This window comes from Rhinopithecus bieti, unplaced genomic scaffold (assembly GCF_001698545.2).
Source record: "Rhinopithecus bieti isolate Rb0 unplaced genomic scaffold, ASM169854v2 scaffold_36004, whole genome shotgun sequence".
NCBI classification, from domain to species: domain Eukaryota; kingdom Metazoa; phylum Chordata; class Mammalia; order Primates; family Cercopithecidae; genus Rhinopithecus; species Rhinopithecus bieti.
In genome coordinates, this window is record NW_016815976.1 from 1,578,253 (window position 1) to 1,603,899 (window position 25,647).

The following is a 25,647-nucleotide window of genomic DNA, read 5'->3' on the forward strand; positions in this document are numbered from 1 at the left end:
CTTTTGATTCTCACTCTGTCCCTCAGCATAAGAGGACACTGAGCAACTAGGACTGACCCAGTGCCTTTGTACATGTAGAATCTTTCAGAAAAGAATCTGATTCTACCCATAACAGTGGACTTTGCTTTGCATAAAGGAAGGGCAGTTTAGCAGAGTTTGCCCTAAGAAACAATGAATGTGCCATGATCCAGTGCTTCTGGGTCATCTGCTACACAGTGACCTCTGCCTGGAGCACTTCTCCTTTTACTTTACTTTACTTTTTTTTTTTTTTTTTTTTTTTTTTTTGTTTTTTTTTTTTTGAGATGCAGTTTTGCTCTATTGCCCAGGCTGGAGTGCAGTGGCGTGATCTTGGCTCACTGCATCCTCCGATTTTAAGCAATTCTCTGCTCAGCCTCCCGAGTAGCTGGGATTACAGGTACCCACCACCATGCCCGGCTAATTGTTTTTGTATTTTTAGTAGAGACAGGGTTTCACCATTTTGGCCAGGCTGATCTTGAACTCCTGACCTTGTGATCCACCCGCCTTGGCCTCCCAAAGTGCTGGGATTACCGGCATGAGCCACTGTGACTAGCCTCCTTTTTCTTTGTTTTGTTAAAAATACAGCCCAAACATTCTCTCCTCCGAGAAATCCTTCTTGGCTCCCTCTCCTTCTCACTTAACCCTGGCTGTGGTCAGAATCCCTCCCAGATCAAGTTTCCTTGATCACTATTGCAACCCAGGGGAATGCAAATTTAACCACCCACAGGGGCCAAATAGGCAGGGAACAGTGGGGAGGGCAGAGACTGGCAAACTGGCAAGGGAGAGCCTCTCAAAAATGGCCACCATGGCGCCATCCAGCCACCAACGACACAAAGGAATCTGAGAACAATGTTGCTAAATTGTCCAGTTTATCACAAGAAGCCAGACAACTCGGGTTTTTTGTCACATCCTTCTATTTTCTAAATAATTCAAGATTTTATAAAAACATGTCAGCTAAATAAAACTGGTCTGGAGACCACCAGTTTTCGACTCTATTTGGGATTACCTTAGTTTACCTGCTTCTCTCTTCCTCTAAGGTATGAGTCCCTTAAATGCAGGAACTCTGTTCCCTCAATGGCTCTCCAGTGCCTGGAACTAACTAGATGCTTAAGAAATGTTGAATGAACTAACAAAGGAGTAACTAGGCCAGCCATAAAGGGTCTTAGGTCAACAAAAAACCCAAAATGCTAAGTCTGAGAAATTCGAAAACTTACAAGCTGTATGATCCTGGACAAGTCATTCCCCCTTCTGGAAACTGTTTCCTCTCTTGGGACAAGGATGATGTAATCCCTGATGCCTTGCCTACCACACATGGCTGCTGGAGGATTAAATAACATAAGGTGTTCTTTGTATTCAGCCATTATTGCTGGTTAACAGGGGTGTTTCCCCTTTCCTACGTCTTCACAGTTACCTGCATGGGAGGAGTCATTCTTATGACACCTGTCTCCTCTGTGACTTTGTTGGGGTGAAAAAGGGACAAATACCTATACCAAAATACAGTCATCATCAAGTAGACCTGGAAGTGTTGGCTGCTAGAGCAGATGGGTGAAGAGCACGTGCCTGGGCTCACAGCAGCTTTGGTGTCATTGTTGCTTCTGTGGCAGTACAGGAGGGATCTGCGTTCCAGTGAGGCACATGTGGTCAGTCATCCCTCAAGCAAGAGAGGGGTGTTACCACATGCCACTCTCGACTCTCGCATGCATCTGTTTGTTTGCCTGAGCCTCCATTATGCCAACACAAATCCCCCACACATTTGCGGTTTGCATCCCTTCATATTTATTACACTCTGTCTCCCACTGAACATCCAGGGAAGAAAAAAAATTGCAATGTCAACAAAACTCACTTGTTTTCATGAACAGCATTCTTAATGAGGAGGCACCAACACATGGCAAAATTTCTGAAAATCTAAAGATGGGACTTACAGTAAAAGAGAGACCTTTTCGTATTTGCATATGTGGCTAAATTGGTGTTGACCGATTTACCACAGAATTTATAGATGGCTCGGTCATGTGCTGAAGTGAATCTACCAGATCAGAGTGTGAAATCCTTCTCATACCAAATTTTAACAAACCTGGGTCAGATGTTACAATTCCCACTTAGAGAGTATCCAGTTTTCTGTTCCAGAATCAGAAGTTAGCTCTGCCCTATCTGAATTTGAGAAGTAAAGCTGCTCTATACTTTTGGAAAGTCTTTTTCGAGGCTAGAATTATGGTCAATAAGATATTAAACATTTCATATCAAGAAAACTAGCAATGATCAGCTTGGACTGAGACAGACCAAATAGGTTATATTATTCAACATCAAAATCTTCTCAAATGATGGAGATGTAACTGAGTGAATACCACTAGTCAGCTTCCAGAACACCTGAAAATATAATTGGTTTCTGAAGTTTTCTTCCACATGATTTTGGCAAATCAAAAACAAAGAATGATTTCTGTCTAGCCTTACAAACCAGTTTGCTCCCACCATGTCCAGCAGTGGAGACATCCCCCTTTTTGTGTGTCTTTTTGACACACAAACATGCACTATAACAGTAGGCTGTGGAGGGCAATATATGCCACCAGGCATGCTACTCCTCCTCTGGACAAGATAACGTACTGGTTAACACAGTGGGCTATGAAATCACATTGTCACGGTTCAAATCCATGATCCACCAAAAATTAACACTGTGACTTGGGTATGTCACATGATCTTACTAAGCCTCTGTTTTCTGATCTGCAAAATGAACATAACAATACTAATTATTTCCCAGGATTCGTATACTAATTAGGTGGGGGTGTAATCTGCTGAGCACATGTTTAGTATGGTACATAGTCATAAAAGGTTCTTTGCTTGGCCAGGCGTGGTGGCTCACGCCTGTAATCCCAGCACTTTGGGAGACGGAGGCAGGTGGATCACCTGAGGTCAGGAGTTTGAGACCAGCCTGGCCAACATGGCAAAATCCATCTCTACTAAAAATACAAAAATTGGCTGGGCGTGGTGGTGGGTACCTGTAATCCCAGCTATGCGAGAGGCTGAGGCAGGAGAATCGCTTGAACCCAGGAGGCAGAGGTGCAGTGAGCTGAGATCATGCCATTGCACTACAGCCTGGGTGACAAAAGTGAAACTCCATCTCAAAAAGAAAAAAAGGTTTTTTGCTTAAGAACCTTTAGATATACAAAGCCTTTTCAGATACACAAAGCTATTTCAGGGGTGAGATATTGCTCATCAGAGCAATCAGAACTACCTTCTACGCAACACCCCTCGGGATTACAGAAAAAAAAAACCCAAAAATATCTTTGTAATACTCACAATTCTAAGCAGACAGAAATGTCTAGCTTGTAATAGCTATGCCATTCTATAGCACAACTAATAAATAGGTTGTACCCCCAGCACACTGACTGGACACTGGGCACATAGCTCCTCTCCCAGCATTAACCTCAAATTATGTAAATCAAAAGAAACCTTCCAAAATTTTCCTCTTCTCTCTGAGTGGCAGCAGCTGTGCTGCTCCAAGTCTTTTCAGGAATGTCAGCACATTAGTGCCATATAAATAGCTTGTCTTGGTAAGGCCAGGGATGCGGAGCTCTTGGAATGCAATATCTGACTGTTGCAATTCAAAAGGTATGTTTTACTACCATCTTAAAGTAGTAAGACCAAAATGGTACACTTTGAAAACTTTTGAATTGATTTCTTTTCCCTTATTTCCAATAGCTCTGAACCACTGCATGGTTGATATGGATTGCAATATTTATAAGGCACACAATAGGGTCCCATTAAAGCTGTAACTGTTAGTTGATTTTATTTTTATTACCCGCCTCACAACCCTGCCCCTTGTCCAAAATCACTTTGCGTACATTTCTTCCTAGTTTTATAGCAACTTCTGTGTTATTACAGATTCTGGTTCCTGCCACTCTTCAAAGCAGACCTTTGCAAGGGACATTCAAGGGAGAACTATAGCATCCTACCTGAAACATCTCAGCTAAAAACATCTTAGAATAAATGTCTCCCCACTGACCCTTGTTGCTGCCTATAAAAACACTACTCAAATAGTCCCTGATGAGACTGATGTCTGAGGTCTCTCAGACATACAGGTATCTGAGGTTTCTGCTCGTGGTTTTTAGTTTCAGCCAAATTTTAAGTACAGTCTAATGGCTGCTCTCCAAAGTTCTCCCTTTCAGGAAACATACCTAGCTCAATGATGCCAATGGGTTTAAATATTTAAGAATACTGTGGCAGTATTCTTAACAAATACCCATGTGTTCCCCCTACCTCATCTGTGTCCTTGGGGCTGTGTGACCATCTGTGGCCAGTGGTGAATGAAGGAGTGAAGGGTTACACTTCTAGGCCAAGCCGTTGAGAGCTCGGTGCCTCTCAACTTCTATATCCCTGCTACACCAATTTGGGAGATATGTGTTCCAGAAAGAGAAACCACTAGTGGAGGAAGGCTGCTCAACCCTGTCAGACTCATGTGGGTGAGAAATAAACCTTAGTGTGTTATTAAGCCTCTGGGGTGCTGGGGTATGTCTGCTGCAACAGCAATGAAGCTTACTCTAATACAGCCAACCTGGAATTAATGAGGCTGGCCACTGGGCTTCAGAGTCGTTTCCTGGGGTTGGGGGTGGGCATGGGGTCATGTCTTTAACCCAGTTATTTAGGAATGTCCTCCTCTGGAATTGCCTTTAAGGCCTATTAGGAGCATCACCCAAACCAATTTCATTAACATTATAGTCACCCCTTTCCTTTTTTGGCCCAAAGTGGTTCTGCTCAGTTGGTTAACCTACATTTATGCTATATTTAGCTCCAAACAGATGAGTTTTATCTATTTCTAGGATAAATACTTTGCACAACTGAGATCCTTCAAAAGAATGAACTCTAGAAAGAAATTCCAAAAGTTATTTTCAAGCATGTTGTATGCAATGGACATATTGGAAACTGTGTACAGCTATACAATGTGATGACATTTAAAGGACAAAATTCATTTAGATCTGTACATTTGATTTTCTTTATTAAAAAAAACAACTTCATTTGGGGCATACCAGGACCCAAGTTATATTTTCCATTTTTCCCTAAAGTCAGATCTGGTATAACACTACAACTAATGCCTGCACATGCACCACGTGCCAGGCACTAGGACAAGCATGTTCCACAGCTTGCACTGAATCCTCACGTGAACTTGTGGCCCATTTCTTAACTACATGTTGCAGATGAGGAAACTGAAGTTGGTGGAGAAGCCTTTGTCTAAGGCAGTGTGTCTCGACCTGTTTTTCATTGGCACCTCCTCTAAGGGGCCCTTTTAGACTCTTTTCCCCCCTAATTGCCCAGTGCCAATTTTAATAACATGAATGCACAATGCTATTTTTATATATGTAAATCTGTGCTTTATACACAAAATAAGTTTATAAAAATCTCCCCAAAACAAATTCACACCTTGAGAGATGATAGCACTGCTGGTATGAACACACGTTCTACAGCTGCACAGATAAGACAGTGTGGTGGAGTGTGGCTCCAAATCCAGGCTACATGACTATAGGCCCGTGTTACAGTCTCTAGACACAGTAGTGTTTCTTTATGATCTTGCCCTCCTGCAGTTTTGGCTCCTTAAATACCTTCCCATCATCCTCGGGATATGGCACATCTCCCTTCGATGAGGCCCTCATGGTCTGGCCCTTGCTGTCCCCACACTCTGCTCCAACAACACTGAGCCACATGTATCTGCTTGCAGTAGGCCAGGCTTTTCCTCCCCAGCCTCATTCTTTCACCCTCTTCACCTGGCTGACAGCTGCTTGTGCTTCAAGCTTGGCCCAGGTCCTCCAGGGAGCTTTCCCTGACCTCAACCTCCATTCCAAGTTGGGTTGAAGCCCTTCCTATATGCTGTTATAGCAACTTGGATTTACCCTTCTCCAAATACTCCCCATACTCTATTATATTTATTCATCTGCCTCTTCCAATAGACTGTGAGGGCCAAGGGACCTCATCTCTAACTCTCTAGGCCCACCAGGATGCATGGCAGGAACTCTGTAAGCATTGCATAAATAACAGGAAGCTGAAAATGGCTCCAGTGCACATGCAATAGAAACAGCTTTATAATTTTTTAAGTAACAGAATACCTAGCTGAACCTTCTACTCACTTTTTTAGGTCTTGATGGTCCTTTGGATAACCATCCCTTGTTCGGCTTCAGTCCAAGGTTTTGATGGCAGTGACACTGATCCTACTTCTAGGCTCCAGCGTTAAATATAAGACCTAGGCCTGACAAGAGTGTTCCATCCTTTTGACCACCAAACGACTCCAGGGTAAGGATAAATGATATAAGTCAATAATAAGAGATGCCATGTTGGGACTTAAGTGGAACTATTAGAGGAGAAATATTCCCTTTCCACTGGGGTGGAGGCATATCAGTCTAACATGGCCAGAGGCTGCTCTGTGGAAACAGGCAGAGGGCCTGCCTAAGCGAGAAGACCACACAGAGAGCAGATCCCAGAGACTGAGGGCAAGGGAAACACACAGACCAAACCAGCCAAGTCCTCATGTTCCATCTTACAAATCCAGCCAGGCCCAATGCTCCTGAACTTCTCAATTCCATGAATCAAACTTTTTTTTTTTTCTTGAGCTTAAGGCATTTTGAAATGGATTTTTGTCAACTGCAACAGAAAAGGGTTCTGAGCAACACAGTGGGTGATGATATTGTCAACTATTTGGCCCACAGCAGGCTTTCAACAAATGTGAGTTCTCATTCTCTTCCTTGGTCAAAGAATGTGGGTCAAAAAGAAAGGACAGTGATAGTACCTACCATACAGCTCTGTTGTGAGAATCACATGAGATGGTGCCACCCAAGTGCTTGGCACAGTGCCTGGCACTCAAAAAGGACTCACTGAACATTAGCACTAACACCACTGTACAGTGGGAGACTTGGAAGAGACAGAATTCAGAGACCTTGAGTGTAGTTTTCCACTATTTCATGAACCTATTACGTTGTAGTATCAACAACTCGGAGAAAACACACTCAAAAATCAGAATAACTACAAAGGACCAGTCCTTGGTTGTGGTAGAAAATGCTGCCACAGTGAGCAGGTTTGAACCTCCCGGTGCCAGGCCTGCCTCCTGAAGAAATGATCCAGGTGGTTTTGATCTGCCTCAATGCTCTACTTATGACAAGTCTGTTTGCCAATCATCCAGTCTTACTGTGCCTCAAAAGGCAGAAGAGAAGCACTGTTGTTCTAGCTAAAAAGTGCATTGCCAAAGGGAAACAAATGTCTCCTCTGTATTTACCAGTTTTCTATGTGAGCCCCCCAATGCTTCCTTCTTTCGCATTAATAATTTTTAAAAAGTTGGACAGAAAAAAGGTCCTTGTCCCCTCTAGGCTGTATGCTTAGCCAACTCATTCCTCCTAATACTAATTTAATTTTACTTTCCTTGCTCTGTAAGAATTTTCTTCTTCACACTCATTTTTTGTGCTACTGGGATTAGGAGTCTGGTAAAAGCTCAAGTCCAGACTCTGTTGGATGAAGTTTAAAGCTCTGGTTACTTTAAATGAAGCTTTTGAAGAAATATATGCATACATGTATAATAAACATCATAAAAACATTTCAGACAGGAAATATTAAGATATTATTCAATTCATATTTTCCATTTGGACTGAGTTTTTCAGAAGTATAAACAGTTGTCATTCTCTAAAGGGAAAATACATCTTGAATGGAAGGATTTTAAAGCTGTTACTTTAACCCTTCCCTATAAGAAACCTGAAGTAAATACTCATGTTTTGGCCGGCTGGGTATTGATGCCTGTTTGGCCCCATGGCCCTTCTTGGTCGCAGTGATCCATTTAGGGGTGGGTAGAGGATCCAAGGTGGGCCAGTCAGAAACAATCCGGAGGGTTTTGCTAGAATTGCTGGGTACAAGGTGTTTGTTTATGCTGTGGCAGCTGTGGGACTTCTCTGCTCCCCTATGGTGACAGCCTGAGACTAAAACCAAACAGTGCTGACTGAGCAGAGCCATGAGACAGGCATGCTGACCTTGTTAACCTCACCTGATTAGTTAAACTCACACTAGGAGGCCTCCAATTTACCAATGGGCTTCAAACATATTTGCACAACACTTTTTCCTGGAGAAGGGATGACATGGAGGTGAGTCTGGTGTTCCTATGCTCACCCCAAAATACAACATACTTCATAATCTTGCTGGTCTGCAACACTAAAGGGCTTATGGTTACTGTCAGACGCCTGAGGAAACCTGAGATGACCTCCTTCCTTATTCTTCTGTTCCAGCCAATTAGGAACAGACCCAATCTGCCAGCAGTGTTGCTCCCACCTTCAAATAGATGTCTACACAATGAATTATCACCACCTACACCGCTACCCTCATCTGAGACACAATCGTGTCCTTCTTGAACTAGTCCAGTGGTCTCCCCAATGGTCTCTGTTTCTGCCCCCGCTCCTCTTCAGTCTGTATTCAACACAGCAGCCAAGTAGTCTTGAAGTTAAATCACAACATTCTTCTGTACCAAACCCTACTCATCTTCGAGTGAAAGGCAGTGCATTAACAATGGCCCACAAGACTGTGCAGCATGACCCGATCCTGCTCTACCCTGTTTCTTTCTGATACCCTTTTCTGCCACCTTACCCCTGTACTCGTGTCTCAGCCCCACTGACCTCTGGCTGTTCCTGGTACACACCAGGCATGCCCTTGCCTCAGGGCCTTTGCATGTGCTGTTTCCTCGACTTGGAACTTGCCCCAGGTGGAGCCCATTTGGTTCCCTCCTCCTTTAGGTCCTTGCTCAGGTATCATCTCCTTGACCACTCTAAACACTCCTGCTAGGCCCCCATGGGCCCCTCCCCTTTCCAGATTTAGTTTTCTCCATTATCCAGTTACCACCATCTTAGAAATTCATGTTTTAGTTATTTGCATTGTTTATTGCCTGCCTCCTCCACTAAAATGTAAGCTCCATGATAGTAAGGATTCTTATCTGTTTTGCTCACTTTTTCAGAAATCACTTGTGCCTACAAGACTGGCACACATTATGGGCTCAAAATTGAGTGAATGGAAAGAAGGGAGGGAGAGATGAAAATATGACACTTGTTTCTCACTGGTGAAGCCTGTCAGATAAAGGGCAGAAGCCTCCTACATCAGTCTGAGAGGTGAAGGCACCCAGGCCAACTGAGTGGGCTTGACGGAGTTGCTCAGCTGAACTGGCTGAGATGGTCCGGCTGAAAAAACACAACTTCTAAAGAGAGGCTGCAACCTGGCTTCCCATGGGAAGCAGTGAGAATCCGGTTAGCTTACAATCTGCCATTTTAATCTTAACATGTATTAAATACCACATAATATGCTAAATTTTTCTTATAGCCCAATTTAATTTTCAGTGAAAGACCATGAAAAAAAATTCTAAGGTAAAGAGGAGTTGTGTGACTACAACAAAGTAAAGCATCGTCTCAGAAAAACTGCAAATGCTATGACTTGTTAACTCATTTTGCTGGTTCTGAAACTAACATTCAAAGTGGACATGGGATTTGGATCTATCTAGCAAGTAGCAGACCTGGGATTTGAACTTGGATCTCCTTGGTTCTCAAACAAAAACCTCTTTGGTACTAAATTCCAGAAGCTCACCATAAGTGCCTTGACCTCCAAAGTGGATCTGGCCCTGCCATCGTCTAACAGAGACAAAAGGGTCTCCCAGGTGGCAAGACCAGAAACACTTAAGCTACCTCACCTTCCTGAATGTAGAGGCCGTGGGATTCCCCTCCCATGAGCAAAACCTGGCCAGCATCTGGCCCCCACTATGCTGTAGGTGCTGCCTGGCTTACCTCCAGTAAACGAGCACAGCAATGAGAAGGATGAGGCACACGAAGGTCAAGGCTGATACCACAATCAGAGGGATGATCCACTCCATTCTCCCTGGAGCAGGGCGGCTTATCATTCCAGAGGTGTTTTTTTCCGCTGCCAAGAGAAATCATCCCAGTTAGAGGACAGAGGTTAGTGGATGTGGGAGCCAGAATGTGATGCAGGCTTCTGTTCCAGTTTTGTGTGGTTTCTGGAGAAATGGGCCACTTGCTCTGGGCTGCCCCATGACAGAAGGGGCAATCTGCAGCCCTCACCATCTCCTGCCCCATCCCAACCCACACAGGGCCTCTTCTGTGGGCTGCATTCTGTAATTGGCAGTTATATGGACTTACAGATAGAGTTGAAGGTGTTTTTAGACAGCCGTACAGAAGACACAGACATTCCAGCCTTACCCCAAGAACATGACCGACCCAGAAGAGCCTTTGAATGTGCTGAGGACATGTGCTCAAGTCTCAAAGAAGCAAGGGTGGAATGGCTGTCCAAGAGTCTCTCAGGTTCTCTAGTACAAGGGCAGGAGGGCTGGCATGAGGGGTTTCACTAGGATAACTAGAACTGGCTGTGACTATGACGACCATCTATTCTTTGCTGCTCAGCATCCCTTACTCCTTCCTGTAGGAACAACTACATCCCGATTCTGCTTTGGGAAACCACCTTTCCCTAACAGATACAGTCATGGTGGGACAATCATTGGAGTGTGCGGCTCCCTGCTCTGGTCAACGATGTAGCACTCAAGCCAGGACAATTATGTCTTGCCCTAGAATCTCACCACTGACTCTAAGACTGAACAACAGCACATCCCAGCAGGAGCACCTAGGTGCTTTTGTCCGCGGGCTCCTACCATCCAGATCCCCAGAGATCCTGTTTTTCCTAAAATGCTTCTCTAGTTTGTCCTTTGATCCTGTCATCTACCCCAGATCCTTCCAAAAGCTCCTATTTTCTTTCCTGAAGACAGGAAGCCATACCACACCCTATTCCCAGAGCACGTCTGTAACTAGCAGCCACAATCTAGAGGTTAGCAGGAAAAGCTTGCCAAATAGTTCAGGATTCTCGCTGGTCCGCCAATACCTGTTAACCAGGCAGCTCCTTCCTCCACCTCTCCAGGCCCTGAATATCTTCAGAAGTCCCCGGGAGCCTCAGCAGAAGATCCTATCTTCCCTTCCACTGTGGAGAAGATGCCTGGAACATGCCAGGTGGCCCAAATGAAGCCCCGGTTGGGATGCTGGGGCTGGGAAGAGCACAGGTACACAGAGGCAAGCAGCGAAAAAGCAAAGGTCGTCTGTGACCACAGGGAGAAGCCCCTTAAAAAAAATCTAATACTGGCTGCAGGCTGACTCGAGCCAGCAAGGATTTCTCCTGCACTGCAAAAACGAGGCCAGCGTTCAGCCAGCCCGGAGTGTCCCTCTGCAGGGTGGACTAAATGCAGAGCTAATCAGGTTGAGTTTCCAGGTGAGAGAAGGTAGGCTGAGTAGGGAAGAAAGAATTGGCTGTGGGAGCAGATTTTTACAGGCGAGACTCCCGAGTCAGGAAGAAGTGTGTTACGATGCGTTTCACTGGATTTCCTCTAATGCATTTTGTGTTGACTACCTCCTTTGTTTCAGGCACAGGCCTGTGACGCAGGTAGGACCTGATGTATCCCCAGCTCACAGGTAGAAGAAGACAGAGTCAAGTAGGTGCAGCACACTCTGATTAAAAACCACCACAGAGCACTTTGCCATTTATAAAGTGCCTTCCTAGCTGTGCCTGTCCATTTTCTTAACCCTCTGCTCCATTTTTTCATTAGATAGGATAGATTCTTACCAAGCCCCTACTATGCACAGGCCTGGTGCAAGAGGATGGGGACACAGCAGTACATCAGACAGTAGCACTGCTGTGCCCATGGGGAAGAATCTTAAATGGGGAGACACGGGCACAACCACAAGTAATAATACAATGAATGTGGCACCAGGGGATGCACAGGGGGCCATAGAGGAATAGCTCTCCAAGCCCAGGTCTCCATGAGTTCCCCAACGAAGGCAAGTGTTGAAGGATGAAGGGGAGTTAGTTAGGCAGAGAGTTGGGGAAGAAGGGTGTTCTGGACGGAGACCATCAAATCAGTGGGAGTACAAGAATGAGAAGGAAGGGGACCCAGATGGGGAATTGGAAGGCAGATGAAGCCAGGGCCTTTTAGGCTAAAATAAAGAAACTGATTTTAGTCCTAAGGGCAGTAGATACTACTGCAGGGTTTTAAGCTGAAGCAGACAAAGATCAGGCATGCCTTCTCTCCATCAACATAATGCTTTTATTGCAAAGCTCTGGTGGCTGGCCAGAGAAACCAGAGTTGCAAATAAGAATTTTGTGGGGCCCCCAGAAGGGGGCAGCCCAGCCAGGCAATTATCTGGCTGGTGGTGGGGGGATCTCAAAGACTTGGAAGTCCTGTTAATGGAAAACAATGTTGGGAGGGTTGACGCTATAGGCCACATGTTCAGTTAAAATCAGTATCCACTCTGGGAAGCCTTTGGGTACACGAGGGACTCTCAGAGTCTTATTCCTCTCCTCGCTCCTTACAGAACAGGATTCTTGCCTATGCTGCTACAAAGAATGAAAACTCCATGTCCTATTCATCCCAAACCACAGAAAGGAACTCTTGGCCAAAATAGTCCCTCACACTTATATCCCTCAACAATCACTGGCAATACCACCTCTGTGGTATTTCTATCATTTTTTTTTTTTTTTTCTTTTTTGAAACAGGGTCTCACTCTGTCACCCAGGCTGGAGTGCATGATCTCGGCTCACTGCAACCTCCGCCTCCCAGGCTCAAGCGATCCTCCCACTGTAGCCCTCCAAGTACCTGGAATTACAGGCATGCGCCACCACGCCCAGCCAATTTTTGTATTTTTAGTAGAGACAAGGTTTCACCATGTTGCCCAGGCTGCCCTCGAACTCCTGACCTCAAGTGATCCTTCCACCTCAGCCTCCCAAAGTGCTGGGATTATAGGCGTGAGCCACCACGCCTGGCATATTTCAGCCATTCTAAAACCAGTGAAAAGTGACCACTCCAGAATTTCTTGGCCTTGGGAAGGGGTTAGGGAGTGACCATCTGGTTGTGTGGATCAGTGGTATGTTATATAGTCCCTGAAGCCACAGGGGCATCTCTCTCTTGGTGATGTCTGTCCCCCTCTCCTCCTCTACAGGGTGAGTGTTCAGTTTTCACTGGATTCTGAGAGGGGTCCAGGACCCAGAAAAAGTGAGAACCAACAGCATAGAGAATAAAGGTCCAGAAGACAAGGCTCTTGAGTCACAGCCCAGGTCAGAACTGGTCTCAAACTTGATTTCCACAATGGGGTCATTTCTCCCTCTAACATTTCGTGAAAGTGTGTAATAATTGGCCGGGGGACAGGGTTGGAGGGGGGATTCCGGTAGGGGGTTGGAGCCTATCTGAAATCCCACTGTGGACAGTCTCCAAATGGCAGTTTCTATGGAGGAGCTCTCAGGTTGGCAATAACTTGTAGTGTCAGTGAGAGACTTGAGGAAGTTTTTCTGACAAGTTTCACTCTGACCTTGACTAATGGCAAGCAGTTTCATTGGATTGGGTCTTTTACATAAAACCAAGCAAAATAAGAGTGTGACTGAATTTCCATGTGGGGCATGATAAAGTTGATTTCATTTTCAAATTCACAGTACTGCTTTGTCTTCCTGGTGCCAGGAACCTAGAATTGGATTCCGTCTCCAGGTGATCAAGTGAAATCTGCTCCTGTCACTTTCCTAAGTAGCCCCTCATGGCCCCCAGGATACCCCTGAGTGGGGAAAGCTAGGCTCTTTAGGAACAGGGCCTTCCATCCCCAAACCAGCATCATCTCCTGCTGTTCCAGCTACACTCACCCAGTCAGTGACCATGCTGGGCCATGGTCCCACCTCTCTGTCTTTGCCCCTCCCATTCCTACTGTAGGGAGTACCTTTCCTTTCCTGATGCCAGAATTCATCTTATTGATCCTTCGGATCCTGGTTCAAATGCTGCCTTCTCTGTGAGGCTTCCAGAAGCTGCCAGTTTGCACTATCTCTTAAGGGCAGAGCAGAGATTATAGGTTCAAATCCTGGTTCTGCCATTTTCTGTGTAACTTTTAACCAATAACTTAAACCAGTTTGGGCATGGAGTTCTTCATCTATAAAATGGGATAAAAAGAGCCTACTTCATAGGACTGTTGGGGAATTCAATGAGAAGGTACATGTAAGCACCTAGAGGTGTGCCTGGCATCAAGCAAATGCCAAGTACCACCACCACCATCATCATCTTGTGTTACTCTTACTGCACACATCACACTCAATTATAATCGCTCTTTTGTGACTCTAGGTCCCCAAAGGCAGGGCTGATTTCCATCTATGTATGGAAGAACAGTTACAAAGCTCTGCCTCCTACTAGCTTTGCAACTTTGGGCAACTGACCTAACCTCGCTGTGCCTCAGTCTCCTCCTCTGTAAATGGAAGTAATAATGTTGCATACGGCATTGTGGTGGGATGAAGATTGAGTTTTGCATACAAAACACTTAGAATGTTGCCTGGCACCTGTTTAATGTTAACTATTGTGATAATTGTCATCACCACCACCCCAACTTTGGCAACACCATCACCAGCCACCATCCTAGCAGCAGCATCATTATCATCACCACCACTCTCTTCCTCAGCACCCTCACACCATAGCAGGAGATGGTGAATGCACACTGGTGTTTGCTGAATCTGACTCCTGTCTGTAACATCTGAGTGTATAAGTGGCAGTCATACAGAACTTCAGATGTGCTGGGTATCAGCACAAAGGGCTGCCTATGATGAGATTGCTGATAAAGAGCTAGAATCTCAGTTTGCCCTGAGACTAGACTGTATCATACTTCTTTTCTTCCCTTTTTTTTTTGGTAGAGACACTTTCTTGATATGTTGCCCAGGCTGGTCTCAAACTTCTGGGCTCAAGGGATTCTCCTGCCTCAACCCCCACTGAAAGTGCTGGGATTATTGGTATGAGCCACTGTGCATGGCCCCTGTACTTCTTGCTGTGTCCTTCAGAAGAAATACCTGTCCTGCTCCCTGACTCAATTTGTGGCCCTAATAAAACAGCAAGCTGCTAGGACTACTAGAACACATAAAGTGTGGCACTGAGTATACACCCATCTCATAATATGCCCTCAGACACCGACAATCCATGAGGCTAAAATTCCCCAAGCCTAGGCCTCCAGAGACCAGAACATGCCGTAGGCCTTTCAGTACAACCACAGCAGCATGCCGCAAGGTGGCAATTCTGCACCCCGGACTCAGGCAGACCTCAGTACAAATTCTGACTTAGGCCTTTCCAGCTATGTAGCTTTGGGTAAATGACTGCCCATCTCTGAGTGTCTGTTCACTCCTGTATCAAAGGGAGACAAATGATAACACTCACCTCTTGGGAGTCCTGAGGATGAAAAAAGATCGTCTGTGTGAAAACACACTGTGTAAGTTATGGCTACATAACGTATAGGACCAAATGCAAAATGAAATCATGGGGCCCATTCAAAAGTTATTAAAGAGTTTTGAGAAGGTGACAGTAGAGTATGAGAGAGTATGAAGGCAAGCATAGGCCCTTCTGAGCACAGGCTGCCTGCTTATGAAGGTGCTCTGGATCAGTCAGGCACCAAGCACAGTGCCTGACACAGGGGGTGCCCAAGAAATGTTCATTCTTTTCTTTCCTTCAATGGAGCCAAGCAACAATGCTGACAGTATAGTAACACTAGACACTCCCATCTGTCAGGAGCAGCACACTTTTATGCAGAGCTTTGCTGGTGACCTAGCTGCCTCCTGAAGGGTCCAGCGGAACTGAGCTGCCCAGCTACTGGGGGTTTGCTTCCCTCCATGATGCCTAAATTGTGACACCAAGATAAGGACAGGACCTCTGGGTTAACAGAGCTCCTCCTCACCTCCATCTCTCGTTCATCCAGATGATGTAGTTTTCCCAGAAGGACTAGCCCTTCGATTCCTACCTGACATGGGTTATGAACTGGCTACTCTGGTTTGACACCCCTTCCCAGTAATTATTTTTTAATTGGGAGGTAGCTACCAACATTTAATAAGCAAAGAAATTCAGATAAAAATCAGCAATGGTAGCTTCCACTGGAAATGTTCAAGGTTGGCAACAAAAGCCTGAATTCCTACATGGCAAACGTCAGTTGGAATCAAGCAGCACACTCCCTTCAGACAGGGTATGTCTCACTGGCTTGCCACAGTTGTCACTACTCCTTAATGTCACACCAGACCAGCTCTCCTCACCCCCAACTCCCATTGTCAGCTCACTCTGGCCAGCCTAGTTTCAGTTTGCAAGATGGCACTCTGACCCAGTGAGTCTGCAGAACAACACTAACTCAGGTCTTTTTTAAAAAGGCCTCAAAATCAAAAGTAAAAATCATGGTTTAATAAACTTACCACGATCCTGATACCACTAACCTGGCTCAAGAGAAGAGGCTCTTTCTGTACAAAGCAGCTTTTTCCAATTCTGTTTATTTTTGAAGAGATTTTATTTTAGGCCAATTAGAAACTAACCATGCTGTTGCTCTGCCCATATAACATAGTCCATTCTCAGTGCATTTGGATCTGTGTAGAAGATGACAATGGGGAAAGGAGTATCAACTGATGCCCAGTACTCCCCCAGTGGATGTGATGTGCAGGTGAACAGCTACTCAGAGGGTGATGTGAGGCCAGCTAGAGCCCAGACTCAAAGAATGAGCCTGCTCCCGAAATGTCTTCCCCGTGAAACTTGGAGCAAAATGCTAATGAACCCTCTCTGAGCATATGCAGGAGGAAGGTAAGGTTAACAACCTCCCCACAGCCTTTCTTTCTCTCCGTCTTTATTTCAGCACCCAGCAGAATCTGAGTAAAGTGCCTCCATTCTGCTTTTTAAAAAAAATAAAAAAAAAAAAAAGAAAAGAAAACAGTTTTCAGTGGCATATGTCATCACTGAATTAATGCTGTTTGCCTTTTACTGGCTTGGCTCTCATCCCAGTAGAAGCAAATAAAAACGGAGTACAATGTACTATAAATGCTACCGGCAGCAATACATCAGATGGACCCATCTGAAATGCCTCCTACCCTCCAGTAAGGGCTCAACTTCTGCTACAGGACAAGAACCCCTCTGGTGTCAAGACTAAAACTAGCTTGGATCCAAGAGGCCTCTATCAGGAGTAGGGAAGAGCAAGATTCTTTAATTTGCAAGGAAGATAAAGAGAAGGACGATCTGCATACTCATAAATTTATAGCCTGTTTCCATTGTGGGGAATTTCACCATATTTGTTCTGAACCATACCACTCATTAAAAACCTCCCAATATCTGTGAATTAAGGTGGCTGCTTAAAAAAAAAAAGTGGTAAAAAACACATAACACAAAATTTACCATTTATAAGTGTCCCATTCAGTGATGTTGAGTATATTTACACTGTTGTGCAACTGATCTCCAGAACTTTTTCCTCTTGCAAAACAGAAACTCTATATCCATTAAACAACTCCCCATTTCTCCTTTCATCAGCCTCTGGCAACCACCATTCTATTTTGTTTCTTTGAGTTTGACTATGCTAGGTATCTTAGATAGGTGGAATTCGTCTTTTTGTGACTGGCTCATTGCACTTAGCATAATGTCCTCAAGGTTCATCCATGTTGTAGCATGTGACAGGATTTCGTTCCTTTTAAAGGCTGAGTAGTGATTTCACTGTATGTACTCTATGCCACATTTTGTTTCTCCATTCACCCATTGATGAACACTTGGGCTGCTTCCACCTCTTGGCTATTGTCGATGATGTTGCCATGGACATGGGTCTACAAATATCTCTTTGAGATCCTGCTTTCAATCCTTTGGCCACAGAGTTAACCCATCAACAACACAGGTGTTAGGGGTGCTAATCCCTGAATAGTCAGAAATTCATGTATAACTTTTGAGTCTCCAAAAACTTTCCTGCTAATAGCCTACTGTTGACTGGAAGCCTCACTAATAACATAAATAGTCAATTAACACATATTTGTACATTATTTGTATTATATGCTATATTCTTACAATAAAGTAAGCTAGAAAAAAGAAAATGCTATAAAGAAAATTGTAAGGAAGAGAAAATATTTATATTTACTATTCATTAAGTGGAAGTGGGTCATCATAAAGGTCTTCATTCCCATCATCTTCACTTTGAGTAGGCTGATGAGGGGAGAATGAGGAGGGGTTGGTCTTGCTCTCTCAGGAGTGGCAGAGACAGATGAAAACTCATGTATAAGTGGATACAAGCAGTTCAAGACTGTTTTTCAAGGATCAACTGTATATCCAGAAGCAGAATTGCTAAATCATATGATAATTCTGTTTTTACTTTTTTAAGGAACTATCATACTATTTTCCACAGTGGCTGCACATTTTACATTCCCACCAACAGTGCACAAAGGGTTCCCTTCTTTCCACATTTCTGCCAACACTTATTTTCTATATTTTTGATAGAAACCATTCTAACAGGTGTGAAATGATAAGGTGGCTGCTGTTTTTACAGGGCCACAAAATTGGCCTTTTATTTTTCTGGAGCCCTGACGTTACCCAAACCACTGCTGCAGAGAAATGATTGTTCATCAGTTACAAATAAATATGTTCTCCTGCAACAGGACACTGGCTCTGTGTTAACACGTGTGGGCAGGATTAGAGCATCATTCGTTTCCATTTATATCACTGCCAAGAGTTCCTGTGAATAAGTGCTCCCTTACCATTTCACGCAGAGCTTAATTCACCAGACTCAAACAATCAAAATGATGGTCTGTCATCTCTGTTTCAATTAGGTGTTGGGAAAGTGGGGAGGCATTTGATAAATCCTAATTTAATTCCAAGCCCCTAAAAGATGGCAAGTCCTATCCTACCAGACCGCCACCACTGACAGTTGGTTGCAAAAGTATGTGGTTTTGAAATCAGTCACAGACAGAAGCTGTACACCAATCTTACACCAACTATGCCACCTGCTGCAACCTGAATTCTTGACTCCAACCTCTCTGGAAATCTAACTGTTCTTGGTGGGGTCTGGTTTTCCATACCATGAGATTTACCATCTGTCTTAATTCAAAGATTGTTCAGTAGGCAATAGAAACTCCAAGGACCCAGATACTTTCTGAGAAGAAACTAAACCGTACTGGCAGCTGAGTAACCCCTTCAGCCTACCCTGAGCTCATTCCCGTGGACATGCCAGGAAGATGACAGATCAGGACGGGGGTGGGCAGAATTATAAAGAAAACACTTCTCTAGAAAGAAACCTGATCAGCAAAACTAGCCCTGGCTGAAAACTACTTCTGATAGTCCGTACAAGTGCCGGATACAACTAATTTTAAATAAAGCATGCTGTACTGCTCCCAATCCCTAGACAGCTGGGTACTGCAGTCATGGTTTCTGCCCAATCTGCATGAACCTGTACTGGTACTTTGTCTTTAAATTACTACTCTATTTGTCCTCAAATAAACTTCTTCAAAAAGGAAACTTTACATGAATACTATAAATCAGGGGTTCTCGGCCTTGGCATTAATGACATTTTTGACCAGATGGTTCCTTGTTGTGGAGCTGTCCTGTGCACCATATGACGTTTAGCAACAGCCCTGGCCTCTACCCACGAGACACCAAGTAGCACCCCAGTGCCAGTTATGACAACTACAAATGTCTCCAGATGCTCCCAAATATTCCTAGGGAGAAGGACAGAATTGCCTCCGGTTGAGAACCACTGTCACAAATGGAAAGTTGGTCTCTTTTTAAAGGCACACATTAAAATATTCACTTAACAATTAATACTGCATCTGAAATCATCTGGCATTGCTAATTCTGGGAACCGGTGCCAAAGCCAGCACCACGTGGGGAGGATCCCCCAGGATTACAGAGTTAGAGCCCATGTTTGGGCTTTGTCTTGCTACGGGCCGTGTGGTTCTGGGCACGTTCCTTCATCTGAGCCTCCTTCCCTCACCGGCATGACGGCAACAAAGCATGACATTCATGGGAGTACTCTAGGATCAGTGACATACTCAGCTGGCCTTCTGCACAGGCAGAGCTAGCACAAATGTTCACTGGTGATGCTGTTATTATTTCTGTAATTAAAGGTTTTCACATTGGGTTCCTTAGTGCTTGAGAGTTCCAAAGAGGTGCCTCATGGTTTGCCCAAAGGAGCAGAGTGGCTGCAGCTTTGCACCCTCCACTCTGTCTCAAAGCAGAACAGCAGCCCAGAGCCACTGCCCAGCTGTGTCCACTCTTAGCTCATGGGCCATGCAAATGCAGGCCAGGGGATGGATGTGGCCTGCTGGCTGTGGTATGCCGACCCCTGAAGTGGACTGTCCCCTTGGCACCTGACTCAGGGTTGAGCCAGAAGAGGCAGTTAGTAAACCTTCAGCACTGAGTGTTCACACACTGGGGTTCTGAGCAAGATTCAATCTGAAAAAAGGGTTTCCCTAATTTAAGGAAACAAAAATGGAGAATCCCAGCACCAAATGATGAATTTGTAGATGATGCCCACTCTGAAATGTGTTTGTAGGGTATGCTGTACTGCACAGTGCCCCCAAGAACATTTCATTGCATTAACTGGCTTCTGGGTTCAGGCTGCGGCTCCTGAGGGTGGGACCACATGCTGGATTTCCATGTAGCAGACATCCAGCTGAGGGCTTTGCACTAAAGAAACGCTAGGAAAAAGCCTGGTGAGAGGGAGGGAGTACACATAGGCCTTCAAGCCTTCTGAAAGGCTTCCAGGGAAGTTGAAACTCTAGCAATCAACACTCTAGTAGAGGTTGAGCACCAGCGGTTCCTACTTGGCCCAGGGATGGGTTTAGTTTGGCCTACATTTTTAAAAAGGAGAAACTGTTTTAAAAATGTGAGCTTACTTGAAAGTTGGGTGGTTCTGCACAAAAACCTGGATTTCTGGCTCATCAGGCAGTCTCACTGGCAGCAATCTGTGGGAGCTGAGCGAGTTGGCCCTCTTTAGAAAGGTCATGTGCTCTTTAATTTGCTGTAGTCCTTACCACTCCCTAATGTCTAACACCTGGTCCTTGTTTCTCATCAACCAGTATTAACTGGTTTCTGTAGGTGTCTGGGTTTGCCACTTCTTCTATAGAAGGATTCCTTTCTTCTTCCCTGCGAGATAATATATTAAAGCCAGTACTCACAGGACTTAAAAAGATGTTATGAAACACCAAAGGAATTTAAACAAGCCTTTTGGAGACACTCATAAAAATATAACAGTGTGTAACTTTACACATTATCACTCTTTTCAGAGACCAGGTATTGATTAAAGTAATTGTTTTTTCTTAATATGAAGAAAAAATAAATGTGGAACAGATTTAAAGCAAATGTACACACAAAGTCCTTAAAATAAATCACTAACATTGAAATGATGGTGATTTCATTAAAAAATAAATACCATACTGGAGAAGGCAGACAGAACAAAGGACAGGGTGAATGGAAGTGAAGCAAGACCTTAAGGATCATTGACTGACGTGGGGTTTGCTTGTTTTACCCTCAGGTCACTCACATCCTTTACTAATCGACAGGCACATGCATATTTCTGCGTAAACCAGGGATTGGCAAATGACAGACTGTGCACCATATCAGACCAACTGCCTGTTTCTGCAAACAAAGTTTTAATTGAAATACTATCACATCCTCTCAGCTGTGTATTGTCTATGGTGGCTTTTGTGCTACAAGGCAGAATTAAGTAGCCGCAACAGAGACCTGTGGCCTGCAAAACTGAAAAATATTTACTCTCTGGCCCCTAGCTGAAAAAGTTTGCTTATCTCTGCCTTAAACAATCATCACCACCATTTTTAGATTTGAATTGCTTGAAATTCTGAAGGAAGTTTTTTTAGCTTTCAGAAGAAGTGGACCTTCTTACTGAGCTGAAGGTGATAAGGGAAAGCTCTGATTTACCAGTGTTGAGTTTCAGGAGGAGGTCTTTTTTTTTTTTTTTTTTTGGAGACAGTCTTGCTCTGTCATACAGGCTGCAGTGCAGTGGCGTGATCCTCTCACTGCATCCTCTGCCTTCCAGGTGGAAGTGATCTCCCACCTCAGCCTCCTAAGTGGCTAGACTACAGGCATAAGCCACTATGCCCTACTAATTGTTGTATTTTTTCTAGAGACGCAGTTTCACCATGTTGCCCAGGCTGATCATGAACTTCTGGATTTAAGCGATCCACCCTCCTTGGCCTCCCAAAGTCCTGGGACTACAGGAGTGAGCCACGGCACCCGGCCATCTGGAGGTCATTTTTAATGGCAGCTACTTGGGGACCAATAGCTTTAATGTCCACAGACGAGAGCAAAGGAAAAGGCTATGGGGGGCCTCCTCACAGTCACCATCATTGTGTGGCAACTGGCCTGCTGACAGCTCCTATTTGTCAGTGACAGCGAGGGGGTCTCCACAGCCACACCACCTTCGGCATTAAGCATGATCATTAGCTCCACTTGGCAAATGAGTACACAGGACTAAGACTCACCTGAGGACCCCGAGTGGATAAGGGACAGAGCCGACTGGGTTGATCTGACTCCCAAAGCCACTCTGCCAAGATTGTAGATGTTCTCAGATTTCTGTAGGGTGGAAGCTGAGGACCAACACACCTCATACCTGGAGTAGGGAGCCCCCAAAGTTTACCATCCGTTTCTTCTCCCCTGTCTCTGGAATCTGGAACCTGACTCCAATGGCAAGAACTCATTTCTACTTACCTGGGGCGGTCCCAGTCCCTGCCTCTCTCCCATCTCTCAAACTGTAAATACTCCCAGCCTAAACTCTCAGCAGCCATATTTTTCAGGAATGTGGTCAAACAAATGTCTTAAGAGGAGCAGGCTGAGAATGCTACTTTGCCAGAGTCCATAGTCCAGAGGCTGAACACTCAAGCTTGAAAATCAATTCCAAGTCCACCACCTGTCTTTGTAGAAAACACACTGGTCCAAGCCACCATTACTACTGCCTCCTAAATGGTCTTCTATCATCCATTACTGCCTTCCTATATCATCATGCAGAGGCCTGAGTGGTCTTTCAAAAAATCAATCAAGTAATGCTGCAGCTGAAATCTACCAGTGGTGGCTCATTTCTAGTAGAACGAAATCCTCAGCGTGGTCAATGAGTACCTTTCCAGAGCACCTCCATCAATCTCTAAATCCATCCCCCCTTCTCTCCCCCTCTCTCTGGTCTAATCACACTGGCCTGATAGCTCCTCAACTAATCCAAATTAATTCCCCACTGTAAGGTCCCTGGACCTGCTGTTCCTGCAGCTCAGAATTCCCCTCCCTGGATCTTTGCATGGCTAGCTCCTTCCTACCACTTGGATCTCTGCTCAGAGGTCATCCTTGACCACTCAAAGCTACTGTCCCTCCACTCCCCAACCGCAGCAATTAAGGTTACTTAAGGGTATGTATTTGTTTACTGGCATATTCTCAAGCTCCCCTACCAGAACGCAAACCCCAAGAGAAGAAAAGTCTGTGTTGACCTATGTTCTACTCCCAAAGCCTAGCTTGGTGCCTCTTATACAGTGGGCATTCCATACATGTTTCTTCAGTTTCTTCAAATGCAAGAAATTCAACTTTTTCAAAGTAATTTCTAGAGGGAATGTCACTGTTCATACAGAAACAGCTTCCCAAGTGGCCCCATATTTCCTTCACTCAGTTCCACAAAAGGCTACTCTGCACCTTTCCCCAAATCACAGCAAAAGGGAGCAATACCCACAGGAGACCTCCACTTCAAAAAATTAGTTCATACTAGCTTTAAGAGGAAAGTAATTCAAAACATGAAAATTTATTCTAAGTTGTATCTTAACATACGAGATCTCAGCTTTAGATGAATTTTAATGTTTACAAGTGCAAAAGCAAATAAATATTTACCAGTTGCTTTTTTTTTTTGCACTCTTATAACTCCACAACAGCTTAGACGCAAAAAAAATTGTTGCTAAACATCTTGTAGTCTGGCAAAATGAAGAATTTCTTATTAAGAAAAGCCCTCACAACAATAACAACTCCTCATGCTTATGGCTCCCTTGCAGAAACTATCAGGATGGTTCATTAAGATTTGAGCATATGATAGAGCAACAGAATTGCCACCAGGAGGGGTAAGATGAGGATCTCATGCCTTGGCCTCACTGTCTATACACTGGCTCATTCCCACAGCAATGGGAGCTCTGGGGAGAGAGGGCCGTATTTCTTGGGCAAGGACCATGGGCTCTCCCCAAGCTGAAGCCTTTCATTCTGTAGATTTCCATGAACATGTCACTTATCCAGAGTGGCCTTTCTTAGTTAAGGTAGGCCCCTATCCTCTCCGTAATTCTCTTGGACAGCATCCTGTTTATTTCTTCTATTACCATTTCACAGTTGAAAACTTCAGTTAGCTAGCTTTTCCAGGTTGCCAGTTAACCATCTAGCTTGCCGATTAACCACCATCTAGCTTGCTGGCTTTCTAATGTTCCTGTTACCTCACTTCGGGCACGCGCTCCAGCTAGCTGCTGTCATCTGTCTGCCTTCCCCTTTAAACTTTCTAGTCAGGGACCAGGCTCCCCTGGGACAGCACCCTGCCCAGTCCCTGGCAGCAAACTAGCCATTTATAGATACATTATATAATGAATATGGAATGAAATCTTAATAAATAAACGTCTTAAGATCAATGGCTTTTTTAATTCATTTATATCATTGCCTGGTTGAAGTCCCTTGAGTTATTCTGAGGCAAGAAAACAAACATCAAAGAAAGACTTTCTCCAGCATAAGAGAGTAGGCTTTTGGAGTAAATAGGGACACACATTCACACATTCACACATGCGCACCTTTCCTATGATGGACATACATGGTTCTAAGCATATGAAGTACTTTCTGAAGCTTCACCTTCTACTCTCAGTTTTGTGAAAAAGGGTATGACTGTTCACAGCAGCAGAAACCCTCAAAGAGGACCTGCGCCACTTACCTGGATTAACAGTGATAAATCTGGTGTCTTCAGAAAATCGGTCCCCGTGGGACACAGGCTTTTTAGATGGCATTTCGGGCCTCTTGGAATCACTCCCTGCATACTGCTCCTCTGTGGCGGTGGGGGGCACTTTGGTGGAGGTGACCGCATCGGGGTCCGGGCCTTGGCCGGCATCCCTCCTTCCGCCTGTCTGGTCTGTGGGGATGGCAGTGTGGTCCTGCTCATGCCCAGGTATAGTATGATGTCCCCCCTCGGCAGTCCTGTTGGGAGACGAGGGTGTGGGGCTGGGCTCCGTCTGGTTCCGCTCCTCGGCAGCGTGGGTCACCCCACTCTTCTCCTTCTTTTCGGAGTCCTTCTCTCCATCCTCCTCGTGCTCCCGCTCCCCATCCTCACTCTCACTTTTCTCATCCTTCTCTCCTTCCTCCGTGCCCTCGCTGTCCTTGGTTGGTGATGAATCACCATCTGGCCCTGGAGAAGCCAAGGCCTCTGTGGTGGCGAGGACTGGCCTAGCCGCCTGCTTGCTGGCTGAGGCGGCTGTCGGGAGGCGTGTGGGCCACACGGTGCTGGGGAAAGAGGAGATGCCACCACCGCTGAACCCCAGGCCGGCGAGGAGCGTGCTGGTGACCACCGAGGCCACTGTGGCCTGGCTGCCACTGGAGGAGGGGCCCATCCCAGTTGCCATGGAAACAAATGAGAATGGGATGCCAGAGGACGTCCAGGTAGAAGACCCCGAGCTGATGGGGGCCATGTCGGCTGAAGAGGCAGGAGACGCTGTAGGCTGGGAAGGATTACCCGGCAAGGGTGGAAAAGAGGCAAAAGAAGAAAAAGCAGAGAAGCATTAGTAATTAACATTGGGAATGAGGCCCTGGTTGTCATCCTCTGAGGATTTTACTCATCTATGCTATGG

General features: G+C 45.1%; 1 protein-coding gene across 5 annotated transcripts in view; it reads right to left on the reverse strand.

The window, feature by feature from the left end:
• The window catches only part of PTPRG (protein tyrosine phosphatase receptor type G), a 747,615-nt gene that overhangs the window by 69,012 nt on the left and 652,956 nt on the right, over positions 1-25,647 (reverse strand). For all 5 annotated transcript variants that reach the window (XM_017854227.1, XM_017854230.1, XM_017854229.1 and 2 more), the window contains 2 exons: positions 24,741-25,518; positions 9,798-9,930 (listed from right to left, as the gene is read on the reverse strand). In XM_017854227.1, coding sequence (XP_017709716.1) covers positions 9,798-9,930; positions 24,741-25,518 — 911 coding nt within the window. The remainder of the gene's footprint in view (positions 1-9,797; positions 9,931-24,740; positions 25,519-25,647) is intronic.